A 23743-nucleotide genomic window follows, 5' to 3' on the forward strand; every position below is an offset into this window, starting at 1 on the left:
ACTATTATCTGTATATGTATTTTCTTTGACGAAAGCTAACTATGTACATATATTTCTATGGTGATGGCCGCGAAATAGCCAAGGGTGGTTACCTCTGCATATGATGTAACTAACTTGTAACTAACTACTCTTTTGGACATAAAATATCAATAGGAAAATCAAAATATTTTTTTTATGTTTTTATTTATTTACTTTATTTGTTTTATTACATTTCATATTTGTTTACGTATTCTGCTGTAGGTGGTCCCATATTCGAATTCCGTCAGACACAACTTTGAAATGATAATATGAAATTTCGATCTTCCTTTTATTTGTCCTCAATTCGAAAGACTATTTGCGAAGCGCAGGATATTTAAATAGAAACGCGTTTAAAGAAAACAATCTCATTACTTGTCAACTGGTTTCAAATTACCTTTTATAGCTAAGTACAAGTTATATATTTTATAGAAGCCCCACAAAAAAACTAACTACAAGTGGATTATTTTTTATCAACTGATACTTTTTTGCTGCGGGGTATGTAAGTAAGTACATACTACAGTATGCGGTGTGAGGTAGGGGTGCTTGTAGCAAGCGCCAACAAGTATTTGAAAAACAAGACTTGTTACCCGTGTAGCAAACGTATGCTCTTGCAAGTTGCAATATCGGCATACCCTCCATAGTTGTTTCAATGTGCGACCCTGTGTGCCACCACCTTCTCCAGCACCGCCTCAACTAACACAACACCACTTGAAACCATGCTTGGCAGCATGACTGCTCGCTTCGCTGCTGAATGCTGGCTGCCAGCCTGTTTGCTATTTAATATGATAATTTATGCACGAAATAAATTCCCTTATTTTAAGGCATAGCACATGCCCAAGCAGAAAAGAACGACAGGTCGGTTGAATGTTGCTGCTGCAAAGGTATTGCAGCCAAAAGCCACACACAACAGTTGCAATCACACACGATTTCATGTGTATATGAATTTCCATATATACATATGCATGCGGTATGTTGCATAAATTCCATTCATCCGCCGCTGTCGTACCACTTGCCACTGCGTCTATCATATCTGCCATGCAACATTGAAAGTTGCTTAACGTCGCACTTGACTGCTCGCACTGCGCTCCCATTTACTGTTTGCTGATTCGGCTGTTCAATTGCTCGCTTATTCGGTTGTGCGGTTCCTTAGCTACCGCTATGCTGCTATGTAGATGGCTGTGGGTATGGCAGCGGCAGCGGCTGCGACTGCGTGTGGTTTTCGCTACATCGTCCTTGAGCAGTGTGCACATTAAATAAGCCAGCGTATTGCCACTTATTCAGGAATCTTTACTTATTTTCAAAAATCGAATATGCATTAGAGGGGATCGGAAAATTTGAGTTAAAGAATCGCATAATTATGTATAGGCGGGACTCTTAACATAAGGTTGTGGCCCCAATCTCGATAGGAGAGTCAGAAGAGGAATTTCAGGCTTGAAATTTTTCTCTATCAAAGTCATCAAAATCGGGTCATTAAAATTTATGGCTTCCACACAACGATTGTTGAGTTATGAGTTAAATCTGTTAATTAATGTTTCCCCTCAGAGTTAAAAATTATGAAATGAAAAATTTAATTACGGCCCCAGTTGTGACCCTTTTATTTGTGGCATCACTTGCTTTTTTCTTTCAGCTTGAAAACATATATAAAAATAAGTATTTATATCATTTGGCGCGCACTGCCTCAACAGTCGCAATGGCTGAGTGGGCAGAACACTGGCGTACCGTTCGAGAGATCCGACTTCGAGAACTAGGGCTGGATAATTTTCTTTTTTCCTCTTTTTATTTATTTTATTTTCTTGTTAAATTTTTAAAAAGTAATTTTAAATTTAATTTAAAAAAAATATATTTTAAGCAACAAAACTTAAACATTTAATTTAAAGAAAAAAACAAAAAAAAATAAGCTGCCGAGGATTGAACTGGGATCTCTCGAATGGCACGAAAGTGCTCTGCCCACTGGGCCATCGCCCCTGTTACAGTAACGTTATCGAAAATGAGATTTATAGGAAACAAACAAAAAATTTCAAAATCATTCCTTAGAAAGTAAGTAAAGACGAACGAATCATTAACTGACTCTGAGCAGGGAATTTTTTCATATCGTTACTAAGGATTACCTTATGTAATCCTTAAACGACTCTGAGTGCGGCTGTAAGATATTAAAATTAAATACATTTACGCTGTAATACAATTTTACTAATATTAAAAATGTGAAAGTCTGTGAGTGAGTTAATTTGTGAGTATGTTTGTTGCTCTTTCACGCTAAAATGGCTGGGCATATATATTTCTTTAAAATTTGGCACACGGATAGATTATGACCTGGAATAATATTCAGGATTTTTTCTAAGAAAGTTGCCACCTTTTTATTAAAAGTAAAAATCAATTATTCAATAGGTTAATGAAAATATTTATTACGCGAATGTGGGATCAAACGGAACGATTTATTTCGAAATAACTTTGAAGAGGGTTGCCAGCTGTTCAAAATTTTAAAATCAATTTAATTAAAAAAGTAAAAGAAATATTTATATCTGGAAAACGTACGAGAGAGGTTTAGGAAAGGTTTATCTCGAAAAGAAAAATTTGATTTTTACGAGCGTTGCCACCTGTTTGAGAGTTAAAAATCAATTTAGTAAACAAGTTAAACGAAATATGTTTATCATGTGGGAATCAAATCTACGATAGGTCTAAGAAATCTTCATTTCGAAAATATTTTTAAAGACGGTTGCCACTTGTTTGTAAATTCAGGATCGAATTAACGAGTTAAATGAAATATTTTAATATGGGTGCCAAACGAAAGATGTTGAAGTAAGCATTTTTTCTTATATATAATTGGAGGGGGTTGCCACCTGATAGACATTTAAAATCAGTTTGATTAACAGATGTAATAAAATATTCTAATATGGATGTCAAATGAAAGAGGGCTAATAAAGCTTTATTTCTGCATATATTTTTGAAGCAAATTTTGTTATAAGAAAGTCGTTTACTCTTTTAAAAGTAAAATTTGAAGTAGTCAATTTTTAATTGTAACTTAGATAAAAGCATTTTTTCACATTTCTAAAATGTATTAAATAAACTTTTTCCATTATGTTAAATAAAAAACAACTTAGCATTATTATGAAATTAAAATTGTATTCTAATATATACAGACTATCTTCGAAAGATAAGTTGTTCTTTATACCGAAACGGCTGAATTACTTAAACTTTGGCGCAAACTTTCACCATGTTCTTAGGCATAATTTGTATCCCATAATTCGGAGTAAGACCATTGGGTACAACAGATTGAGGTGCAGCTATAACATTTGCCAGCATAATATTAAATACAAGTTAAACTTTATCGTGTTCAAGGAGACAGCACTGATCCTGCATAGTTTTAGTATTTCTTTTATCAATAAAAATAAAAATGATAAGCCGTTTTCTCGAAAACTAGTGATTTACAAAAAATTATGACTTTAAGACAATTCTGTCTATTGAGTTGGAAGAATACTAAAGTGGCCGATCAAATCTAATACATAGGTTTTACAAAAATGTTCTTTTTTTGTGGTTACGAAAAGCACACAGGCACATTTTATAAGCATATATTTATGTAACTACAAACGTGCATACATCCATACCCAAAAAAGTACGAATGCATGAGCGCTTTTATAAGCGTAACATTTCTTTCCGCTTAATTTTATTTTTTATTGGCTGTTTACATATTTGCACTTACGCATGTACATATGTACAACCTATGCACATATTTGAGTTAAAATTAAAATCGATGAAGTGCGCTGTACTTTACGTAAAACGCCACTTGTGGGAGCCATAAATACTTATGCTACCTATTGTTGGATATCCGTTTACTTGTGTTTGTGTATACGCTGAGAAGGATGAAGGACACATTTTCAGTGGAATTAATTTCACTCATTTTCTGAATATTGTGCAAGTAGTATCATTTACTGTATAAAAGCATATTGATTATATTAAATAGTCCTGGTAAGCTCTTAAGCTCAATATGGCCACTAAAGGCCCCGCAGCAGATTAGTTGGAGATGCGTCAGTTGGTAGGACTCATTTTCAATCCTGTTCGGTGCAATGTTTAAATCAAACAATATAATAATAAAAAAACTAAACTAAACTAAAAAACTTTCTTGCCGTCCGTTGGCCGCGGAAATCTATAGATACCTCTATTTGAGTGATTACTTTAAAATGCAATTACAAACGGGAAGAAAAGCTTGACAAAATATTTGGCAAAACGTAGAAGCAAAACCAATTTATTTATTTTTTAATCTTAAAAGTATTTATATTTCATAGTTGTTTGCAAGTTGGGAGCAACCTTTCTAAACTTAGAATTTATTTTTTACTTTCCAGGATTGAAGTTGACCCAGAAATCTCTAAGCCATTGAACTTGGCCAATTCGGCTGTGCTGCGCGCCGTTGAAGAAGAAGAGCAAATGAAGTGCGGTAAGTGAATTTTAGGTTTTGCAAATGACTAACATAAAGAAGTACTCCTACATTTCCATTTTCAGTACAGTCCTTTGTTTTTATGTATGTATTTGTATATTTAGTGTAACAAAGCATTCCACGTTTAATTTCCCGAATTGAAAATTTTGAAATAAAACTATTGGCAAGCTGGTTCGTATATTTTTGTGAGTTTGTAAGATTTTAGTTTAAAAATCTAGCAGTGACACCTGATTTCTTGTATGTTAATCAGCATTTATCGGTAAAATATTCTTGCACATTCATCTAATGCGTGAAGCTTGATAGCTAACTCAATCGGGAAGTAATTCAACATCGTGCCTTATGGTGCTACGAAAGAGCTAAGCGAAGCTAACGGAATGAAACGAATTAAAGTTGAAATAGGCATTACGCATTCGTGTTTATGGTGGAGCAGATAAGCGCTTAAATTAAATCTTCCTTAAAAAAAAATTATCAACGTTAGACATTATAAGTTACGCAAACTGAAATGTAAACTATAATTGATATGAAAAATATTTCTGTAAAATAGCCAAATGCACATGCATATGCACATGTAGATATACATGATTAGAAATAACAGTACTAAATATACGTAGGTGCGTTTTCTCGATTACCTTTTTAAGGTAACGGGTGCTTTGACGGAAAGATAAATATATAACGTCTCGTTTTATTTAAAGCTGCCAAGTGCTGTTATTGGAGCGACTTCAATTACACAGTCGAGACACTGAAATTACACAAAGAAGGCAAGAAACCTCTTAACATAATTTTGCGTCGTAGATTATGGATCGGTATACCGTTTTTCTTGATCCGGTAATTTTCCCAAGATATTTTCATTTGAAGTTTGCATTGCGAATGAAAAAATTCAAATTTTAACATGGGAAATGTTACTCATACGCCATGCACGACTATGTATGAGTACGGCCATGTATAGTGTGACCAACCGTACTTCTTTCGGAAGTACAGTACCTCTTTTTTAGCTCTTGTACTTCGTACTTCAAAATGTACTTCTTTGCGATATTTTGTACTTCAGGTCCTGTACTTCTCCGTTCTTCTGGACGATCGTCACATAGCCTAGGCGATAAATTCTTTCAAATTATTAAAGTCGCCGAGGGTCGATGGCATTTTACCTGCGCAGCTGCAAAAGGCTATGAAGAAGTCGTGCAATTGGTTGGATTTTATACATGCGAACTGCGTGGGGACCGGGTACATCTTCAAGGCTTGGGTAGTCAGTGTTGCGTTCATCCCAAAGGCCGGAAAAAGCTCTCATGTTTCCTCTAGTGATTTTAGGCCCATCAGTCTGTCTTCGTTTTTGCTAAAAACGCTAGAGAGACTGATAGACCTGGACATAAGAATCGCGATTCCTCGTGACTGTCTTTCAAGACCTCAACATGCTTATTACAAGGAAAGCTCGGTGGATGCCGCCCCGCGCACATTGGTAAAGTGGTCAGATGAAGTCTTCACACTTAAATATTATGCAGTAGGGGCCTTCAACAATGTCAATCTAGAGGCAATAGTGAAGTATATTCATAATCTTGGGGTTGCAACCAACCTAATAAGGCTTATCTACAGCTTACTTCGTGACAGAACTGTCGCGGTGGTGTGGGGGAGCGCTTGCACTCAGAGCAGAGTCAATGGGGGGGGGGGGCATTCCGCAAGGAGGTGTTCTCTCTCCCCTGATCTGGATTGCGGCTGTAAACGACCTTCTGGAGGAATTTAAAAAATTGGGCTTTCAGGTGATGTTGTTGTTGTAGCAGCATACAAATTCCCCAAAGACTTTTTGGGGAGTGTTGCTGGAGTGACAGTCCTTGGCCAGATATAAATCTGGGTCGTTCCGGTTACGTGGACCCGACTGTCGTGGGAACGGCTTTCAGGTGATCGCCTATGTTGATGATGTGAAACTTTTGGTTAAGGGACAATTTCTATATACTCTTTTTTATCTAGCTCGAGGTTACCTGAACCAGGTAACTAGATCAACGGCCGCCTCGCAGTAAATCCCATCAGTGAGGTTGTTTGCCTGCGGTCAACAGGGTCAAGTACTTAGGCTTGATCCTGGATAGGAAGCTGTAGTGGAAGCCTAACATTGAGGAAAGGGCTGCCGGGTGCCTTACTTTGTACTCGCGATAATGAAATTGCATACTCTACTAAATACCTAATAAAATAGACAAAAGAAAATGATGTTTCTTTTGTGACATAAAAAAGGAAAAGAAGACGTTTCTCTGCTGCAGCAGAGGTTTTAATAGGGCACTTTAAAATACTCTTTGCAGCGCAAGACATGAGTGACCCATTGTTACCCCTTAAAGGTGCCGAATACCACGTTACCTCTCAAGAGCTAGTGATGGGGTTCGGTCAGGCCATTGTGCGATTGGTATTCAAGCGGTATGACTTGGAATTTTAACTGATCCCTTTTGAATCAGCTGTAAAGTGGAAGATGAAGTAGAATCATCTCCACACTTTCTTTTAGACGGTCCTATCTTTGCGAGGCTAACATGGAAGCAATTTGGCTCGCACTTCTGAACAATCACTGAGCAATCATAATGTAAATATGATTATACTACACTTTATAAACATATTTAGCTATTTATTTTTTTCTTTTGATTTCATAAGATTTCTGACTTTTGGCAGATTTTCGCTTAGAAGATTTTAAAGTATTGTTGAGTGAAAACTCCCTGCTGCTGTCAATTAAACTTTAGTCTTTAGCGTTGTTAACCTAGTGAAAATATTATGTACATATATCTACCAAAGAAAGGTTCTTAAACTCATGAAAATAACGATAACTTACACTTTGCACTAAAATGAAAATGCAAAATTTATTGCAAAGTAAACTTTTCCCACCAACAAAGTAGTTGGCAAACCAAAAAAAAAAAAACAAAAAAAAACTATGCAAATAGGTAATTGTAGTCAAACTTGATGCAACTCGCAAAGTACTAACTGCCGGCAAACAGGGAAAAACTTCAATAAACACTGTAACAACACGGATGCATACTGTAAATAACTAGCGTTTAACAAAAACCATAATAAAAACAACTGGAAAATAAGGCTGAAATGCCTGTTATTTGGGGTTGCAACAAAGTTTGGTGTACATTTAGTCGGCCTCATATGGCTTGCGCTGGTCTAAAGGGCTAATTTACTTTAGCGGCTGCCCAAACTGATTGGGCTCCTATCAACCTGGCCTTTTTAACTAACTAAATAAGTAACTTGGCCATTTGGCAGTCAAGTTGATCACTCTGAAAGGTCTACATCAAGTGAGCGAACGCACGAACTGGGCAAACTTGCGCGAACGATAAAGTTTCTAATTGTTAAACTCGCACGTTTATCACAGCCAAATGCGCATATGCAACACGCAACGAAAAGGCGCACACGCATGAACCTACACACACACGGGCAAATGCATACACTTGCATTATTCACTAGATGCATTTTATCGTTTGAAAAAAAAAAGAAATTGGCTACAGCGGGAACTTTATTTTGAGTAAAGTGCCAAGCTGCAGAAGACATATACGAGCATGTTTTTGTATGTGTGTATATATGTATGTATGTACGGCTATTCACTCACTCACTTATTTTCTTCTACTAGATATAAATATATTCACACTGAGTTGAGTCACTTACCCAAGTTGGGCAGCGTGCTGGCAAAGTTTTGCGCTAAATGTAAAAAAGTTTCGAAATACATTGCAGATAAAAAGAAAATAGTTTGTGTGTGCTTTCGAATACATGTGTGTGTGTGTGTGTGTGTAAGCGACTAAGTTCACTTGCTTTTAAAGATAGAGGTTAGAAGTGAGTAACTGTACTAAACTTGGTTGCAAGTACTGAATGCAGCTAGCAGCTTGTCTACTTGTCAAATGTTTCGTTGCTAACAGTTTATTTTTGTTGTTTTAATCTGTATTGTTGATGTGCAGGCAATGGTCTTACGCTACATGTACATACCTAGGTACGCATATTGTACCTACATATATCCAAGCATACATACATATGTAGGTACATATCCTCAAATTGGCCACTGACCAAGCAAACTGAAATGTGTGAGCCTGTGTAAGATATCGATAATGAAATTTAATGCTGTCTGCCTCAAAGAGTACGAAATTTTTAATTTTTAATCATTTCTGAAGAGAAATTAAAAAATTACCTTAATGGCAAAAGTAAAATTTATTCTCTAAGAGGATAGAATTCCTTCATTTAGGTCGCCGACTAAATGTTGAGGGATTCCAATGCTATTGTATTACCTTTATCTAAAAGTAACTCAGTAAATTTATTGCTATGCATCGCATATCTGCACCATAGAAGTCATTTATGCGCACTACCAAAAGAATACCAATTTTAGAAAAAACGATAAATGTTTAAAATGGAACTACTAGGATGAAAACTTTGAAAATATTGAAACCTACTCGATGTAAATATTTCGAAATATGGAGCTGTATACGATATTTATGAGTTATTTTCGTATGTGTACAAGTCTTGAAATGAACTCAGAACTGAGGAAAAAGGCGCAAAAATGCTGATAAATGCTGTGGATCTCGAAATGAAATTAATCTTATATTTAATTTTCAAAGTCGACCAGCTTTCGCTGTCACTGAGTCAAGAATTCAAGGAAATCAAGCTGAATCTGGTAGAAACAATAGGTCTAGTCAAAAATTTACGCCATGAAATTCTTAGAATACGTTCCGAAAACGATAAATATTTAGAAATGTACACAGCTTCAACAAAAATAGCGAAATCGCTCTAAATTGAGGTAAAACATTTAAAAACAAATAGTAAGTAGATGGAAGCATCGTTGGAATCACCGAGGCTACGTCGGTGTGACCGTATTTAATGCATTTCTGGAAATCTTAATAACGGATCTGGAGGAAAGATTCACCAATCATGAAAATATCAATGGCGCTCTTCAAGCACGAATTGTTTGAAGTTGACAAAGTGGCTCCAGGATTCGTTGAGGTATATGAAAAAATTCTCATTGCTGGATCTTCAGAAGTACTCGCTGAGTTGAGAATGTAGAGAATACATATGTATCACTGCCAAAGGCTGCATTCAGCTTTTAAATCGGGTATCGAAAATAAACATTAAATCATAAGATTTTCATTTTTATATAGATCATTATTAAAAAGTTATTTCCTGATTTTTATTTTTCCGATCAAAAATAATCGCTATTCTCGATTTTTTTTCGAACAATTTTTACCGTTAAAATGCAGACTATGTTTTTATGGCCGTTTTAGATCCTTTATGATTTAAAACATTATATCTGAAAATAAACATTAACGTGATGGACGAAAAAATTCAAATCAAAAATAACGATCAAAATTGATCGAAAATAAATAACAATCATAAAAACCAAAACTGCGTTTTTAGTTTTTGCTGGCGTCAACATTTTTTCTGAAAGGTATCCGAAATTTAAAAGAAATGATTAACTCAGAAAATTAATACGGGTGCTAAATGAAACGCAATATTGTTTAGAATTGAAAAAAAAAATAAAGTTTTGTGGTTTACAGGTACAAATAGGTATTGGAAACGCCCTCTTAATTAATTTTATTTTTAACAAATAGGACGAAGTTTTAAGATGTGGTCGTGTGTATATCAGGTTTCAACATATAATTTTTACAAAAATTTTTATCGCAAATTTTCCAGGATATTCAAGGCTAAAATTGTCAAAAGACATTTTCCAAGCCTATTCGACCTTATGCACCAAAAATTTTAACTTTTTTTATTCTACAGAATTTGTATCTTTGCACTGAATTTTTTAAATAGTTCTGGAAATTAATAATCTCTTTCAAATTTCAAAGTCCTTTCAACAAAAAAGTCTGGCGACAGAGTGAAAAACTGAAAACGCAGTTTTACTATTTTTGGTACCCAGTCCTACTGTGGCACGGTGTTTGCAATAATTTATCTTGAAGAAATACCAAGAAACTCATGCATAAGGGAGAGTATATATGGACTTTCTAAGCTTAGAAAGCATTTTTCGAATTTTTGGAGATAATGGTAGTTTTTAGATGTTTTCGGGGTATGATTTCGTTCAAAGAACAAACAGTATAATGAATCATAAGTAATCATTTAAAACCCAGAATACTTCATGGGACCAAAACTCACTGAGTTAAAGTCTGCCAAAGTAACATTTTTTCCTTTCTTCTCGATTAAAAAATAAATTAATTAAAATTCTCAAACCCCTAAAATTTATTTTAAAATTTTGAAATCTCAGTGGATATCAAAATCTCGATGTTGGTATTTTAAAGGATCACCCTAAAGTTTTTGAAGTCTCGCTAAATGAAAAAACAAAATAGAAATAGTTTTTTCGGGACTTAAGTTTAAGTTTTGCTCACTTGTTTGCTTGTTAACGACTTCCCCTTCGAGTATGCATTTGTGTGTACCAGATGTCCTGAAGTCTTAAAATGCGCTCGAAAGTCTGTAAATGCGCTCGAAAGACAAATTGTTGTCGCTACTAATTTTCTGGTAAATATTTGATTGCACATGCACTTCTACAAACATGCATAGGTACAAGCGCTTGGGTATATGAACATAGCTATGTACATATATACACATGAGGTACGATGCGTACCCACCAAACTGCGTGCTATATACTAATTAAACTCAAATTGCTTGAGAAATGCGTGAAAGCGTTGTTGTTAAGTTAAGTTTTGCACTTGCGTAAGTAATAGCATTAATTACGAAGCCAATCACATGAGAGCTATACAACTTGAGGAAATAGTTTTGTGACAACGCAAATTTCAAGCTTTCTGCAGAACATACTGAATATAGTCGCCACATAGTGCAGTCGAAATAAATTAAAAGTTAACTCTCAGAAAACTAGCATATTTTTCCCCCGAAAAGGAGTCTAGCTACTAACCAAAATTTCCGGATGCCATTGGAGAGCAACTGAGATATCATACCAAAAAAAGGCAAGATGAGCGTACGAAGCCATTTCCAAATTCATTCTAACATATGCCATACGCGTAAGGTTGAAGAAGACAGAAATAAAGTTCATGCAGGCCACGAATGACAAACTCCAACGAAAATCCTGCGTGGGCATTACAATGGGAACAACAGCCAGAGCGGCTCTTAATGCACTTCTAGACCTATCTCCTCTATACATTGTAATCCAGAAAGACTGTACTCCTTTCAGCCAGACTACCAGAGTAGACAATGCGTAGGAAAAGAAGCTATTACACTGCGGTTCAGCTTCCTGGAATTGTGCCTTCCTTTAACTTTAAGGTACTATTTTTGCAAACATAACCAACTTGGCCGATGCATGACCAAAGCACCGAACAGATAGCTGACTTAAAATCCAAGCATATGTCCAGGTATATTACTTAACCTGTAAGGCTTATTTGCACTAACATAGGTCAAGTTAGTCTTATGTTCCAGGCTGAGGTTTAAGGCATTGAACAACTTATATTTCTGAGGCAGTATGCAGGCGACATTACCCGCCCTGAAAGCACGCCTGGTATCCTTGAATGCTCATAGCGGCCAAGTTTTTTATTTTTTAATACACTGTATAACAACAGGTTAAAAGAATGTATGTGATTTCATGTGTATACATTTTATGTGGGCATTTCCAGGGGAAAATCTTTACTGCTAAAAATTAAAAGTGATATACATATCTACAGCGGCGAAAATATAAAAAATTTAAAACTTTACACTTGAAATTTCGCAATATTTGTTTTTGAAAAAAGTATATGTTAAGGACTTATACAAACTCGATAATATACTCGAATCTCGTCCTTCTAACTTGATCAGCTTAAAAAATTACCTATTCGTCCTTGTGAATCCAAAAATTTCTAATTCTAAAAAAATCTCCTCTTTCATTTGGTACCCATATTTTTTTCCTACATTGTATTGAATTTTTTAAATAATTTTTGTAATTAATCTTATCTTTGAAATTACAGAGTCCTTTAAAATAAATCCTGACATCAGAGAAAAATTATAAACGCCATTTTAAATAAAAAAGTAGGTTTCAAGCCCATTTATTTATTATTTATTTTATGTAGGAGTGATAGTAGCCACTTTTTCGATTTAACTTGTTGAAGATGTCCCTAGTCTTGACTGATTTTTCTTTTCCCGCCTAATGTACTGTGGTTTACAAATCTGGCCTTTTATAAACTTTTTACCGTGTAAACATATCGTTAGGCGCTCGTTTGTACATCGTTCACATAATAACACAGTTACGGATAGATTTTAAGGTTTCTTGCATTGCAACCCGTCGAAGAAGCTTTCTGCACTCTTGCGAGTGTCTGATTTTTCTTTCGACTCATCTGGTCACCCTGCCCTTAAGCTATCCGAAAATTCGTGGCGAGCGGAAAAAGGTGGACTGGAACTTACCTCTTCATATAACTCATTTCGAAATTTTCAACAATTTTTTTTTTATCGACTACGAAACAGCGAATTTTGTAATTCATGGATTGCTATGTTCCTTCAAATGTAACTATCTTTGCGTTACCATTTGGGTACGTTCGGTCTATGTATTCGTGTTAATGAAATCTCAGGAACATGCTAATAAGAGGCAGTCATCCGAAGTCCTTAAATTCAACATAATCCAGGGCACCGCTGAAATTTTAGGGCGACCTATTCAACAAAGAATCTGAAAGAAGAAGAAGTTTTCTAATCATTTATCATTATCATTTTGAAGTTATGTCTGACGGAGTTCGAATATGGGTCCACATATAGCAGAATATGTCAACAAATATGAAATGTAATAAAATAAATAAAGTAAATAAAAAAACGATCCGTCCAGCGCCTTCGTCTTGACCTGGAGGCTGTATCGGAGCCACAGCCGTTAAACTTAAACGTAGAATACGTGATATTATTAAGATCACATTCAAGTTAAAAACGGTACACGAAATATTCGTTTTAATTTTATTGAATTTAATTTATTAAATCAATATGAATTTCAAAATATTAATACTTAGCAATAGAGAAGCTGATCCACATTAACTCCAATCATATGTAGCATCAGCTTAATAATAGATATGCCATGACGTGTATCACTACTACGATTCATTATACCCGATCGCACTTGTGCACAAGGGTATTATAACTTTGTTCACATAACGGTTGTTTGTAACAGGCAAAACGAATCGAGATAGATATAGACAAATGTATACATAAATGATCAGGATGAAAAGAGAAATCGATTAAGCGGTGACTGTCTGTCCGTCTGTCCGTCCGTCTGTGCACACGATAACTCGAGTAAAAATTAATATATCTTAACGAAACTTGGTACGTGTACTTCTTTCGGGCGTAGGACGAACGGTATTGGAAATGGGAAAAATTGGGCAATAACCACGCCTACCTCCCATATAACGATAATTTTCAGAAATACGAAAACTGCGATATTTTAGTAACTACTGAAGATTATTCACTCAAAATTGATATTTACAATAATTTTTTCACGAAAAATAAGAATATTATAAATTTTTGAAAAATGGGCGTAGCCACGCCCACTTATGGTTACATGTGTATATCTTGGCAACCGCTGCGCCGATTTCTTCCAAACTTGGCACAGTTATTGGCCTTGGTACAGGATACCAAATGGCCGAAAATTTTTAAAATCGGACAATAACCACGCCCACATCCCATATAACGGTAATTTGGAGAAATACGAAATCTTCGATAAATCAGTAAATATTAAAGCTAATTTATTCCAAATTGATGCTTGCAACAATCCTTTACTAATACGCTTATGATAAAATTTTGGAAAATGGGCGTGGCACCGCCCACTTATGATCACATATATATATCGGTAACCGTTCAACGAATTTGTATCAAACTCGGTATTTTAATTGTGCTTGCCACATAAAAGCAAAACGTTGAAAATTATTGAAATCGGACTAAAATTACGGCCACTTTTCATATAACGGTAAATTTCAGAAATGCTTGAAACTGCAATATTTCGAAATTTAAGGACGCTAGTTTACTCAAAATTGATACACCCGGCTAACCATCTAGCGGTAGGTTTCGGAAAGGTGAAAAAACATTTATTTAATATTTGCGCCGGGTATTTAATGTTCGGCTCCGCCCGAACTTAGACTTTCTTACTTGTTTTTACTTCCTTTCATACTGCAGAAATTGGTATTACTTTTTTATTAGCATAGGTCCCCGTATTAGTAGTCTTCCTCGTGATCGTGCTCATCTTCGCATTATCTTCGTCTTTGGATTTGCGCATAAGTTAGCTAAGACTTCTGAAACAGCTGGACACCCTACTAAATATAGTTAAGAAATAAACAAATCAATTGCGTCTAATATTGTGATACGTATTATTTCATGTGCCTGATGTATTAAGCCAAACTTTATTCTTTAAATACGTGACAATGCTCCTAACTACAGTTCAGAACTAAAGCCTTTTTAAACCGATTTCATTTGATACCTATATTTTTAATAATTGCTTTCACTTATTAAAAAAATTTTAGTTTACCTTTTTAAACAGGTGGCAACCCTCTTTAATATTCTAAATATTCAAACTAAGTATATCTTGCAACCTTCGTTTCACGTCATATTTCAATATTTCATTTAACTTATGCATTCTTTAATTAAATTATAATTTTAAAACAGGTGGCAACCATATTTAAAGTATTTTAAAACTAAAACCTTGTTAAACCTTTTTCGTCTGGCACACATATTGCGATACATGGTATTTAAATTGTGTACCTAATTCCCTCAATTCAAGTTGAATTTAATTTCTAAAACATATGGCAACCCTAAATAAAGTTATATTTTTAACACATTTTATATCTACCCATACTTTAATTCATTTGACTCATTAAATAATTTCAGTTTAACTTTTTATACAGGTGGTAAGATGCGTTTTTTTTTTACTTTCCAATAAAATTAAGTTTGCTCGCCTTAAAATCAATTACTATTTAATTGTAATTGCCTATCAGCTATTTTCAGAATCCCTAGACACCAACCAGGCTTGTGAAATTAAACTTTAAAACAAACACAATGAAAGATTATTAATATTTAAACTGAATTAAATCAATTTTGCAATCTACAGTGAATTTGTATCATTGTAATTACCAAGCTACTACACACATACTTATGTACGCACACTAAGTAGCTAATATAAATAGAAACATATTGGTTTGCATACAAAAATCCTGTAGCGTTAAAAAAATGCCGAAATATTTACTAAAATATTAATTTTCCATTTTGCCGAGCAACAGGCTAATAGAAGCATTATGAATAAAATGTAAGCCTGTTGTAAGCTTACAACATAATAAATACTGTAATGTGTGTAAGCTCTACTGAATTTGTAATTTATGCAAATGAAATGATGATTTTAAGCCAAACAACGGCAACAACAACAGCAAGTAAGCGAGCGGGCGAGCAAGCAAAGCATGAACTATTACAAAACACAATACGCACTACATGGCAGTCATTGCTACAAATCACTTCAAACATATACACGCACATACGCTTACATGCATGCTAGTGAAATATGATGCATATACATACCAGGGTTGTTGCGAATATTCGCATTCGCATTCGCAACCGCGGAGCTTTCGCATTAATTTTAACATTCGCATTAGCATTAATCAATGCGGAGCTTACCTTGGGTCAGGTATGTGTATGCATTTCTTTTGTATTAAATTATAAAAAAAATATAAATAGAAGTGGTAGCCTTCGATCGTTATTTCTGTTTAAAAGCTATTTAAGTCCTCTTTCATTTGGTATCAAATTTGTTTAATTTGGATAAGCGGTTTGTTTACTATCCGGAGAGACTTTTATTTCGAACTTAAAAAATATCTGGCCAAGATTGACTGCTGGAAAAAAAATAACTGCTATTTACGGTCCCTGCTTTAAACATATTATTTCTTAAGCTATATAACCGAGCTATCAATGGGCAGTCATACAAGCTCCCACTTCCACTTGACCTTTGACGTACGTCAAACAGAACATAGTCATTTTAATAATGTTTTACTTATTTTTTCTTGTTTTCTGTGCTTAAAATAACTGCATTTGTTTCTTTCTTTATTATGATTTTTTTGGACCAATCTTAGACATAAAAGAACAAAAAGTGTGCCCTGTAATTTTAAACCAAATTTTCCTGATTTTGTTTTGATGTTACATATATTCGTTTCAATCATTTCAAATGGGGCTCCTTGGGGAATTTATTTTTATCAAAAATTTTAAAAGCAATAATTTTGTTTAATTGTCGAGAAATATTTTTTTCATAGGGATATACATTCGATCCTTGGCTAAAAACTTCTGTGGTAAAACTGTCCCCCTACGCCTTCCGTCTTTGCTATCAAAGCAGAAATGGCCAACATCTGAATTTAAAGAGAATCGTTGCTCAAATAGATAGAAAGCTATAGGTCTGACCTTTAATTAGGTAATAACTACGTTACCTTCTGAGCCCCCATCATCCGTGATTCCAATAATTCAAATGCTTATAAAAAACGGGTTGGTTTTTTAAAAAAAATACTCTGATTCGGCTGGCAGCCACGACTTTGAAAACAGAATTTTGTTCCAAATTTTCATTCCTGGAAAATAATAATTAATTTTTCATATCCACCTATTTAGCTCGCTATAAGTACAAATTTTTCAAAGAAGTCGCAGAAGAATTAAAAATGAATTACAAAATCTAAAATCGAAAAACGTTGCTGACGTTACAGGTTCCCCAAATTCTGAAATAGCCAAACGAATTAGACTGAATAATTATTTAAAAAAAACGCTGTAGATTCTTTAAGTGATGATAAAAGTTAGGAGAATACGTCCGACATGTCAGCCCCGATGCAATATCATTACTTTTTATTAAATATAATGTTCCAAATTTTAAATTCAAGTTCTAAATAAAATAAACATTATTAAAAACTAACTTTTCCATTTTTTGTATTTACCTAAATAACTTAATTTACTTCCCTAGTTGTTTCTTAAATATACTTGACATCCGCATTCGCATCCGCGGATGTCTAAAATTCCACATTCGCAACATCCCTAATACATACATACTTATCTATTTGTACATATGTATATATAAGCACACACTTATGTATATACATATGTACTTATGCAAAACACAGCAGCACGTGCCTTTGCGACAAAATTTATTATTTGCCAAATTACTTTGTAATAAGGCGCAAAGCACAAACAAGTTTATATTAAAAACAACAACATTAGCAGTCGCAACATCGACAACAAATATTGATGCAAGTACTTTGAGCTGTACAAGTGATTTGTAGTGCCTAGACACGTGCTTCTCAACACAGCGTTGCTATGATTATTATTTACGCAACTTTGCTGCCAAATACATACACGCCTACATATGAAATAACTTACAAATGTACATGCATGTATGCCCATTAGCTAGCTAAGTATGTACATGGCGTATGAGTAATATGCATGCTAACTACCGGCGTGCGTACCTTCTTACATACATACATACACTTCACCATACGTGTTATTTAGAAATTTCATATGTATTTGCTCATTTAAGTATGTGAATTATAAAATAAATGCAATTTTCACACGTCTCTAGCTAGTTGTTGTTTTATAACTAAATATTTATGTTTTATCTTGATTGAATGAAAACTTATTTACTTATGAATACTTAAGTATGTTTTATTATTATAAATTAGTTTTGTAAATTTAATTAATAGTTTCCACCTCAGCAACGGGCATTTAAAATAGTTTCCATAATTAATTGCAATGTGGCTGCTTGTCTTTTATGTTTTATCGGCTTTAATTAGCTCAATGTATTCTAAGTGCAATGATAATGTAATAAAAATCATTGGCCACTTGACTTTATGCAATTTACCGCAACCATGTGGTTCACTAAATTTCTTATCACTTGTACGTAAATAATAGTGGGTTTGAGGATAATTTCTTCAAAATGTATATGCTTACATAAATAGTTAAAGAAAAAGCGAATTATTCTCTTAAGTTAAATATTATTATATTATAAATTTTTGAAGACAGTTTAAATTGCAGATAAACTTATGGTAAGGTATTCACAAACAATAGGCATCAGCCCTCATAATTCGCAGCGGAAATCCTTAAGTAATACTTTGTACATTAGGGTGATCCAAGATAACTAAAGTCGGAATTTTTCTATATCGAAAAAAATTTACCCCTATTTTTTATTTTGAAATCGAAAAATAGTTAGAGGTCACTCAAAGCACTGAAAATTTTCCATGTGCTTTGTACGGAAAAAAACAACTTTTGGTAAAAATGGTATATAATCTTGAAAATCTATATTTTTCGATCGAAAAACTCTGATTCTCTTCAGGGGACTTCCAATAACAGTACCCAGTTATTTATTTAACCATTTTTTTAATAATAACGATTTTTTTATTTATCCCCCCATTGCATTTTATGGGGGTTTCCGCGGACCTATTAAATAATATTTACTATGAAAAAATGGTTAATTAAACAATTAGATTATTGGAAATCTCCTAAAGAGAAACAGAGCTTTTCGAACGAAAACTATTGATTTTCAAGAATTCTATACTATTTCTAAAATACGGGTATATTTTTTCGGTGTAGAAAATCCTAGGGGGTGAGAGCTTACAAACTCCGACTTTAAATATGCTACTTCATATTCAACACTCAGCGTTTTGAATTTTGTAAGTTATGAATATACATTTTGTTTTAAATTTTCTACCCCCGGAAGGGAAGAATCAAGGCGAATAGGGTGGTGTTACTGGCGAAGCTTGATTTTCGTTGCGATTGTACTGATTGTCAAAATGATGTGTTTGTTGTAAATTTATTTTTCACTGATTGTCGTTGCGCATATACATAATTTGTTAGGCGTAATTCTTTTTCGATTTCAAAAACTTTTAACCCGTAGCTTCCTTTATACCTGATAATTGCAATAAATGAAATACTCTCATCGTGCTCAATGGAGGGTCGGCATTATGTCGCTTAGTTTAAATCATAAATGGTTGTGACCGGTTATATACCACATAGTACCCCGATCTGAGTTTTTTTAACAGAATAACATCTTTACTATTGAAAAGATAGCAAAAATGTAGATCCCTCCATTTCTGTGACAACATCAAGACGTACACTATAAATTGCAAGGATAGCACGGCTAAGCACTTAGCAGCTTAACTGTTAGTTTTTGCGATAGCACTGAAAAAAAAACTTCTAGCTTTTATTTTCACACTCATTCGCGATCAATTTGTCTTTGTGGTAATCTTTGCCCATCGAAGAGTTAATAGAAGGGTTCATTGCCTTTTTTAAACCTCCTCTTTAGATTAATGCCATTTTTACAAATGGACAACTCATTCCATATTCGGTAAGTTCCAGATAATCCTAGAGTCTAAGCAATTAGAAACATACTTCCTAATCTCTTTAGCGTAAAAAGACCCTCTGATCGAATGCTAAAGCTTCCCAACTTCTTAAGTATGTATATATGTATGCTTATGTGTATCTTACTCATTTATAAGTTGATGTAGGTATGGGCATATGTATGCTTATCTATGGTAGATATTTCATCCACTTTGCAGCTGCCATATTTCGTTAATGTCGCCAGCACTTAAACAACCGTACAATATACATATATATAGCTGTGATAGAGGATGTCCAAGAATATAGCGCGATAGTGCATGCATACATACTTATGTGTGTAAGGCTATGCTCTAAACTTTAGAGTCTAAAGTCTTCTATTAGCACTTAACTGAAGCCAACTACAAACTTTAGCCGTATATTGTCCTATCCCCACATACATATGTATATGTGTATGTACATTAGCGCACACAAGGGGTGGCTTTTGGGGTTCAAACCCCCCCTAAAGCTAATAACCTCAAATACAATCTGTATCTTAAAGCTAAGAATCCAGCTCTCAAGGAAATTATAAGAAATATTTATTATAATTTCTGTTGCTTGAAAAGGCGCTTTGCTTTTGCTGTAAATTTTCAAGAGGGAATAAATATACGAGCATTTTTTTTCTTGAGTGCTGCAAACTGATTTAAGAAATTTTGGTAGAAGAAAATTTCTTTTCCATTTCTCGTCCGTCGTTGTATATGAATTTTTCGTTTTTCTTGAGAGTTCAGTTAATTTTTTCGGTATTTGAAATATTAAAAAAAATTTAGCAATCGTGAAAAATCACCATCTCTATCGAAAACCAGAAATCGAAAAAATGAACATAGAAGTGCAAAAATTCATGGAATCAATAAATTTATTTTTACTGACTCTTTTTTAAAATTTTTTATTAGGTGGGGTATTCCATCGTCACGGGTGGGACATTTGTACAGCAAAAATAGTTTTTCTTTTTCAAATGTTAAGTATAAAGGGCTAAGCAATTCTACATTTCGATAAAGCTACACCTAGTTCACTAATATACGAGCTATTACCAAATACGAAAAATATTCCAACTTGATTTTGTATGGGAAAATTCTGAGCTCTTTCTTCTGTCACGGGTAAGACAAAGAAAAGACACTGCTTTTTGGAGAACATATATTTTACGGAAAGTCTGTGAATTTACTTAACATTTCTATCTGAATTAGATGGTTTGATATACAGAAAAGAACCAGCAATCCTAACAAAGCACAAACCATAACAACTATTAGTTGTTTATTATTAAAAAAATCTAAATTCTCCTGTCACAGGTGGGACAACTTTTGTCACGGGTGGGACACGTACGATTTTCTTCATGAAATGGAGCTTCTAGTGAGATCCATATCAAAGGGCTTGGGTATGATAAATGTTAGAGGCCAAATACAAGATCAATTGACCCACTTTTATCACAGTAGAGTCATTGTAAGACTCACGATATACTGCTGCTCCCAGGATCTATTTTAGGGGGCAATAGTTATACCAAACGAAAGCTAGAAGTCGCCAGAATGATGTATTAAAATGCATGAGAGAATGGATTATTTGCAAACGCATGACATTTTATATGCATTTTCCAAATGCACTTCTGCTCGGTGCATTTGATTGCAATGAAATTTCGAATGTGCCTTAATGATTTTCAAGTTTGTTCATACTAGCTGTGTATGTCTGGTTAACACTAACTACACGTCGATAGCGATGTCTAACCTGCTGTTAGTGTTAACCAGACATTGAGTAACCGGCCCTAAGAGTCGCTGGAGTTGAGTTATTTTTGGAAAACTGATTTCATGGACAAATCAGGGTCAAATTTAGCTGTTCTTTGGTGGACCCATAGAACGTCAGAAAAGATCTTGTGTATCGATGTCTAATCCGAAAAGTTATCTGCATTAGAATACTTGTACGCAGATACATACATATATCTTCGTCACTTAAATGCTATTTATTAGATTGAATTTATAAGTTAGGCGAACTTCTTTTTTCTAGGTTGAAACTTTTAAGGTAATTGTTAGTATTGTTGTTAAGCAACCCTCATCATAGAATTCTCTGGCGTCTCTATAATAGTAATGTTTACCTTGACTTTTCGAGTTAGCCACGCGAAATTTTTTAATGCATTTCTTAGCCCATCAAAAGTAGTATGGTGTTTAGTCAACCTGAACATCAATGTTTTGTGGCATTAAACATAGGTTTGAAACGTTAAACTTGTGTTTTTATTGTTAGGCACCATTAGAAAAAATTTGTAAGTGATTGTCACGGGCGGGACACGATAAAACGTTTCAAAATCTCTAAAGTAGGCACTTATAATATAATAAAAGAAATGAAATAGGGCTGCATAGTATAAACACACTCTAGTTATGAAATTATAGAAAAATCCCTAAAGTAGTAACTAAGCAATACGAAGTTTAAGACTTTTTTGTCACGGGTGAGACATGCAAAACCGTAGTGATTTCATCCCATTATATAACTTAAATGCCTATTTTTCTTCAATGCCATGTTGCTTCTTTGGCACGAAGAAAGATCGAGACATTTATTCCCCACTTCAAAAAATAATAACTTTGTAAATACTCGATTTTACAGAGCCTTCTGTATTAAGACATATTGTCGTATTCAATTACTTTTCTAATGTTGAAGTTTTGAGTGCATTTATAGTGTAATCAAATAATATAACTAAATTTTTTCTTCGAAAATACGTTAATTTGAGGTATTTAGCATTGATTCATCTAGCATTCCATGTTCAATAAGTTACTTTATAATTGGGCACAAAGTTTCACTCAATCATGGAATACCCCAGGTACTTTTGAAAGTTGAGCGCATCTTGAGTTTATAGAACTTTTTATTAAACAAGTAGTTTTTAAGGAAAGAACACAACCGACTTCAATTCTCATATTCAAATTTAGGGGTACCGTTAATTTCTTCATGATCCAATCATCGGATCTCTAAAACAAATTACGGGACGAACCTTGAGGTACTAGCTTTCTAATAAAAAAAGGATTATTGAAAACGGTTCACGTGGTCCAAAGTTATGTATTCCGGCGAGATGATAACCTCCCTTTTTTTGAAGTCGGTTAAAAGCGTTTAAGTTCTGTTAATCTATAAATAAAGTGCTGTTTATGAATTTTAAAGCGTTTATTTATTTATTACATACTGTACATAAAACTTGCATAAATGTATTTTAAAGAGGGTATTATCTGAAGCAAATTTTCAGTATTTTCCGGTGATATATCTTCAGAAATATAAAATCCCCCCTAAAATATGTTCCTGGGTGCGCCCCTGTGTATGTATGTACATATCAACTTATGTATCTAGCTGCATATGTTTATACATAGTATGCACGGATATAATCCTTTTGTTTTCCCACCCCCATGTGTTTCATGCTCTGCAGCACACCAATTTAGTTGGTACTACATATTGCTATCATGTTGATAAGTTAACTGGCAGGCTAGCTTATTAAAAGACGCTTGACTCTTCGGAAAAGCGTTATGGCTTTGGTGGTTGTTATTGTTGCCGGCAAGCAATAATTCAAATAAGTGCACTCACTATCTGCATAAGTGTATGACCAACCAGATTTATGGGAGAGTTTGTTTACATATCCGCCCCGCACTCCCACATATGCATTTAGAGTATGGCTAATGCTGACCAACTTATCTTACATGCACTGACTTACCATAGAACCGATAGTTTGACCCTTATTGGTGGAGGCAACGAATTAAAACCCAATAAACCAAATGGACATCGAAGGGAAAGAGTTTTAGTTTTATTTTATTGCACATTGGGTCGTATGAATAACCCCTAAGCAATTGCTGTTTCTTAAAAATTCAGACCTTTTACTTAAATTTATTTGAATAAGTAAATCGAAAGAAATATGTATAAAATACAGAAAACGATTAAAATCAATGATAAGATGAAGTGAAGATGAAGATGAAGATGAAAATGAAGATGAAGATGAAGATGAAGATGAAGATGAAGATGAAGATGAAGATGAAGATGAAGATGAAGATGAAGATGAAGATGAAGATGAAGATGAAGATGAAG

At 34.2% G+C, this 23743-nt stretch overlaps 1 protein-coding gene across 1 annotated transcript in view; it reads left to right on the forward strand.

Annotated features, from left to right (window-relative positions):
- Window positions 1-23743, forward strand: part of LOC118746567 — a 545514-nt gene that overhangs the window by 293798 nt on the left and 227973 nt on the right. Inside the window, exon 2 of the mRNA XM_036480410.1 lies at window positions 4356-4447. Coding sequence (XP_036336303.1) covers window positions 4356-4447 — 92 coding nt within the window. The remainder of the gene's footprint in view (window positions 1-4355; window positions 4448-23743) is intronic.

Source organism: Rhagoletis pomonella, unplaced genomic scaffold (genome assembly GCF_013731165.1).
Source record: "Rhagoletis pomonella isolate Grant_MI unplaced genomic scaffold, Rhpom_1.0 Rhpom_scaffold_00010, whole genome shotgun sequence".
NCBI lineage: Eukaryota > Metazoa > Arthropoda > Insecta > Diptera > Tephritidae > Rhagoletis > Rhagoletis pomonella.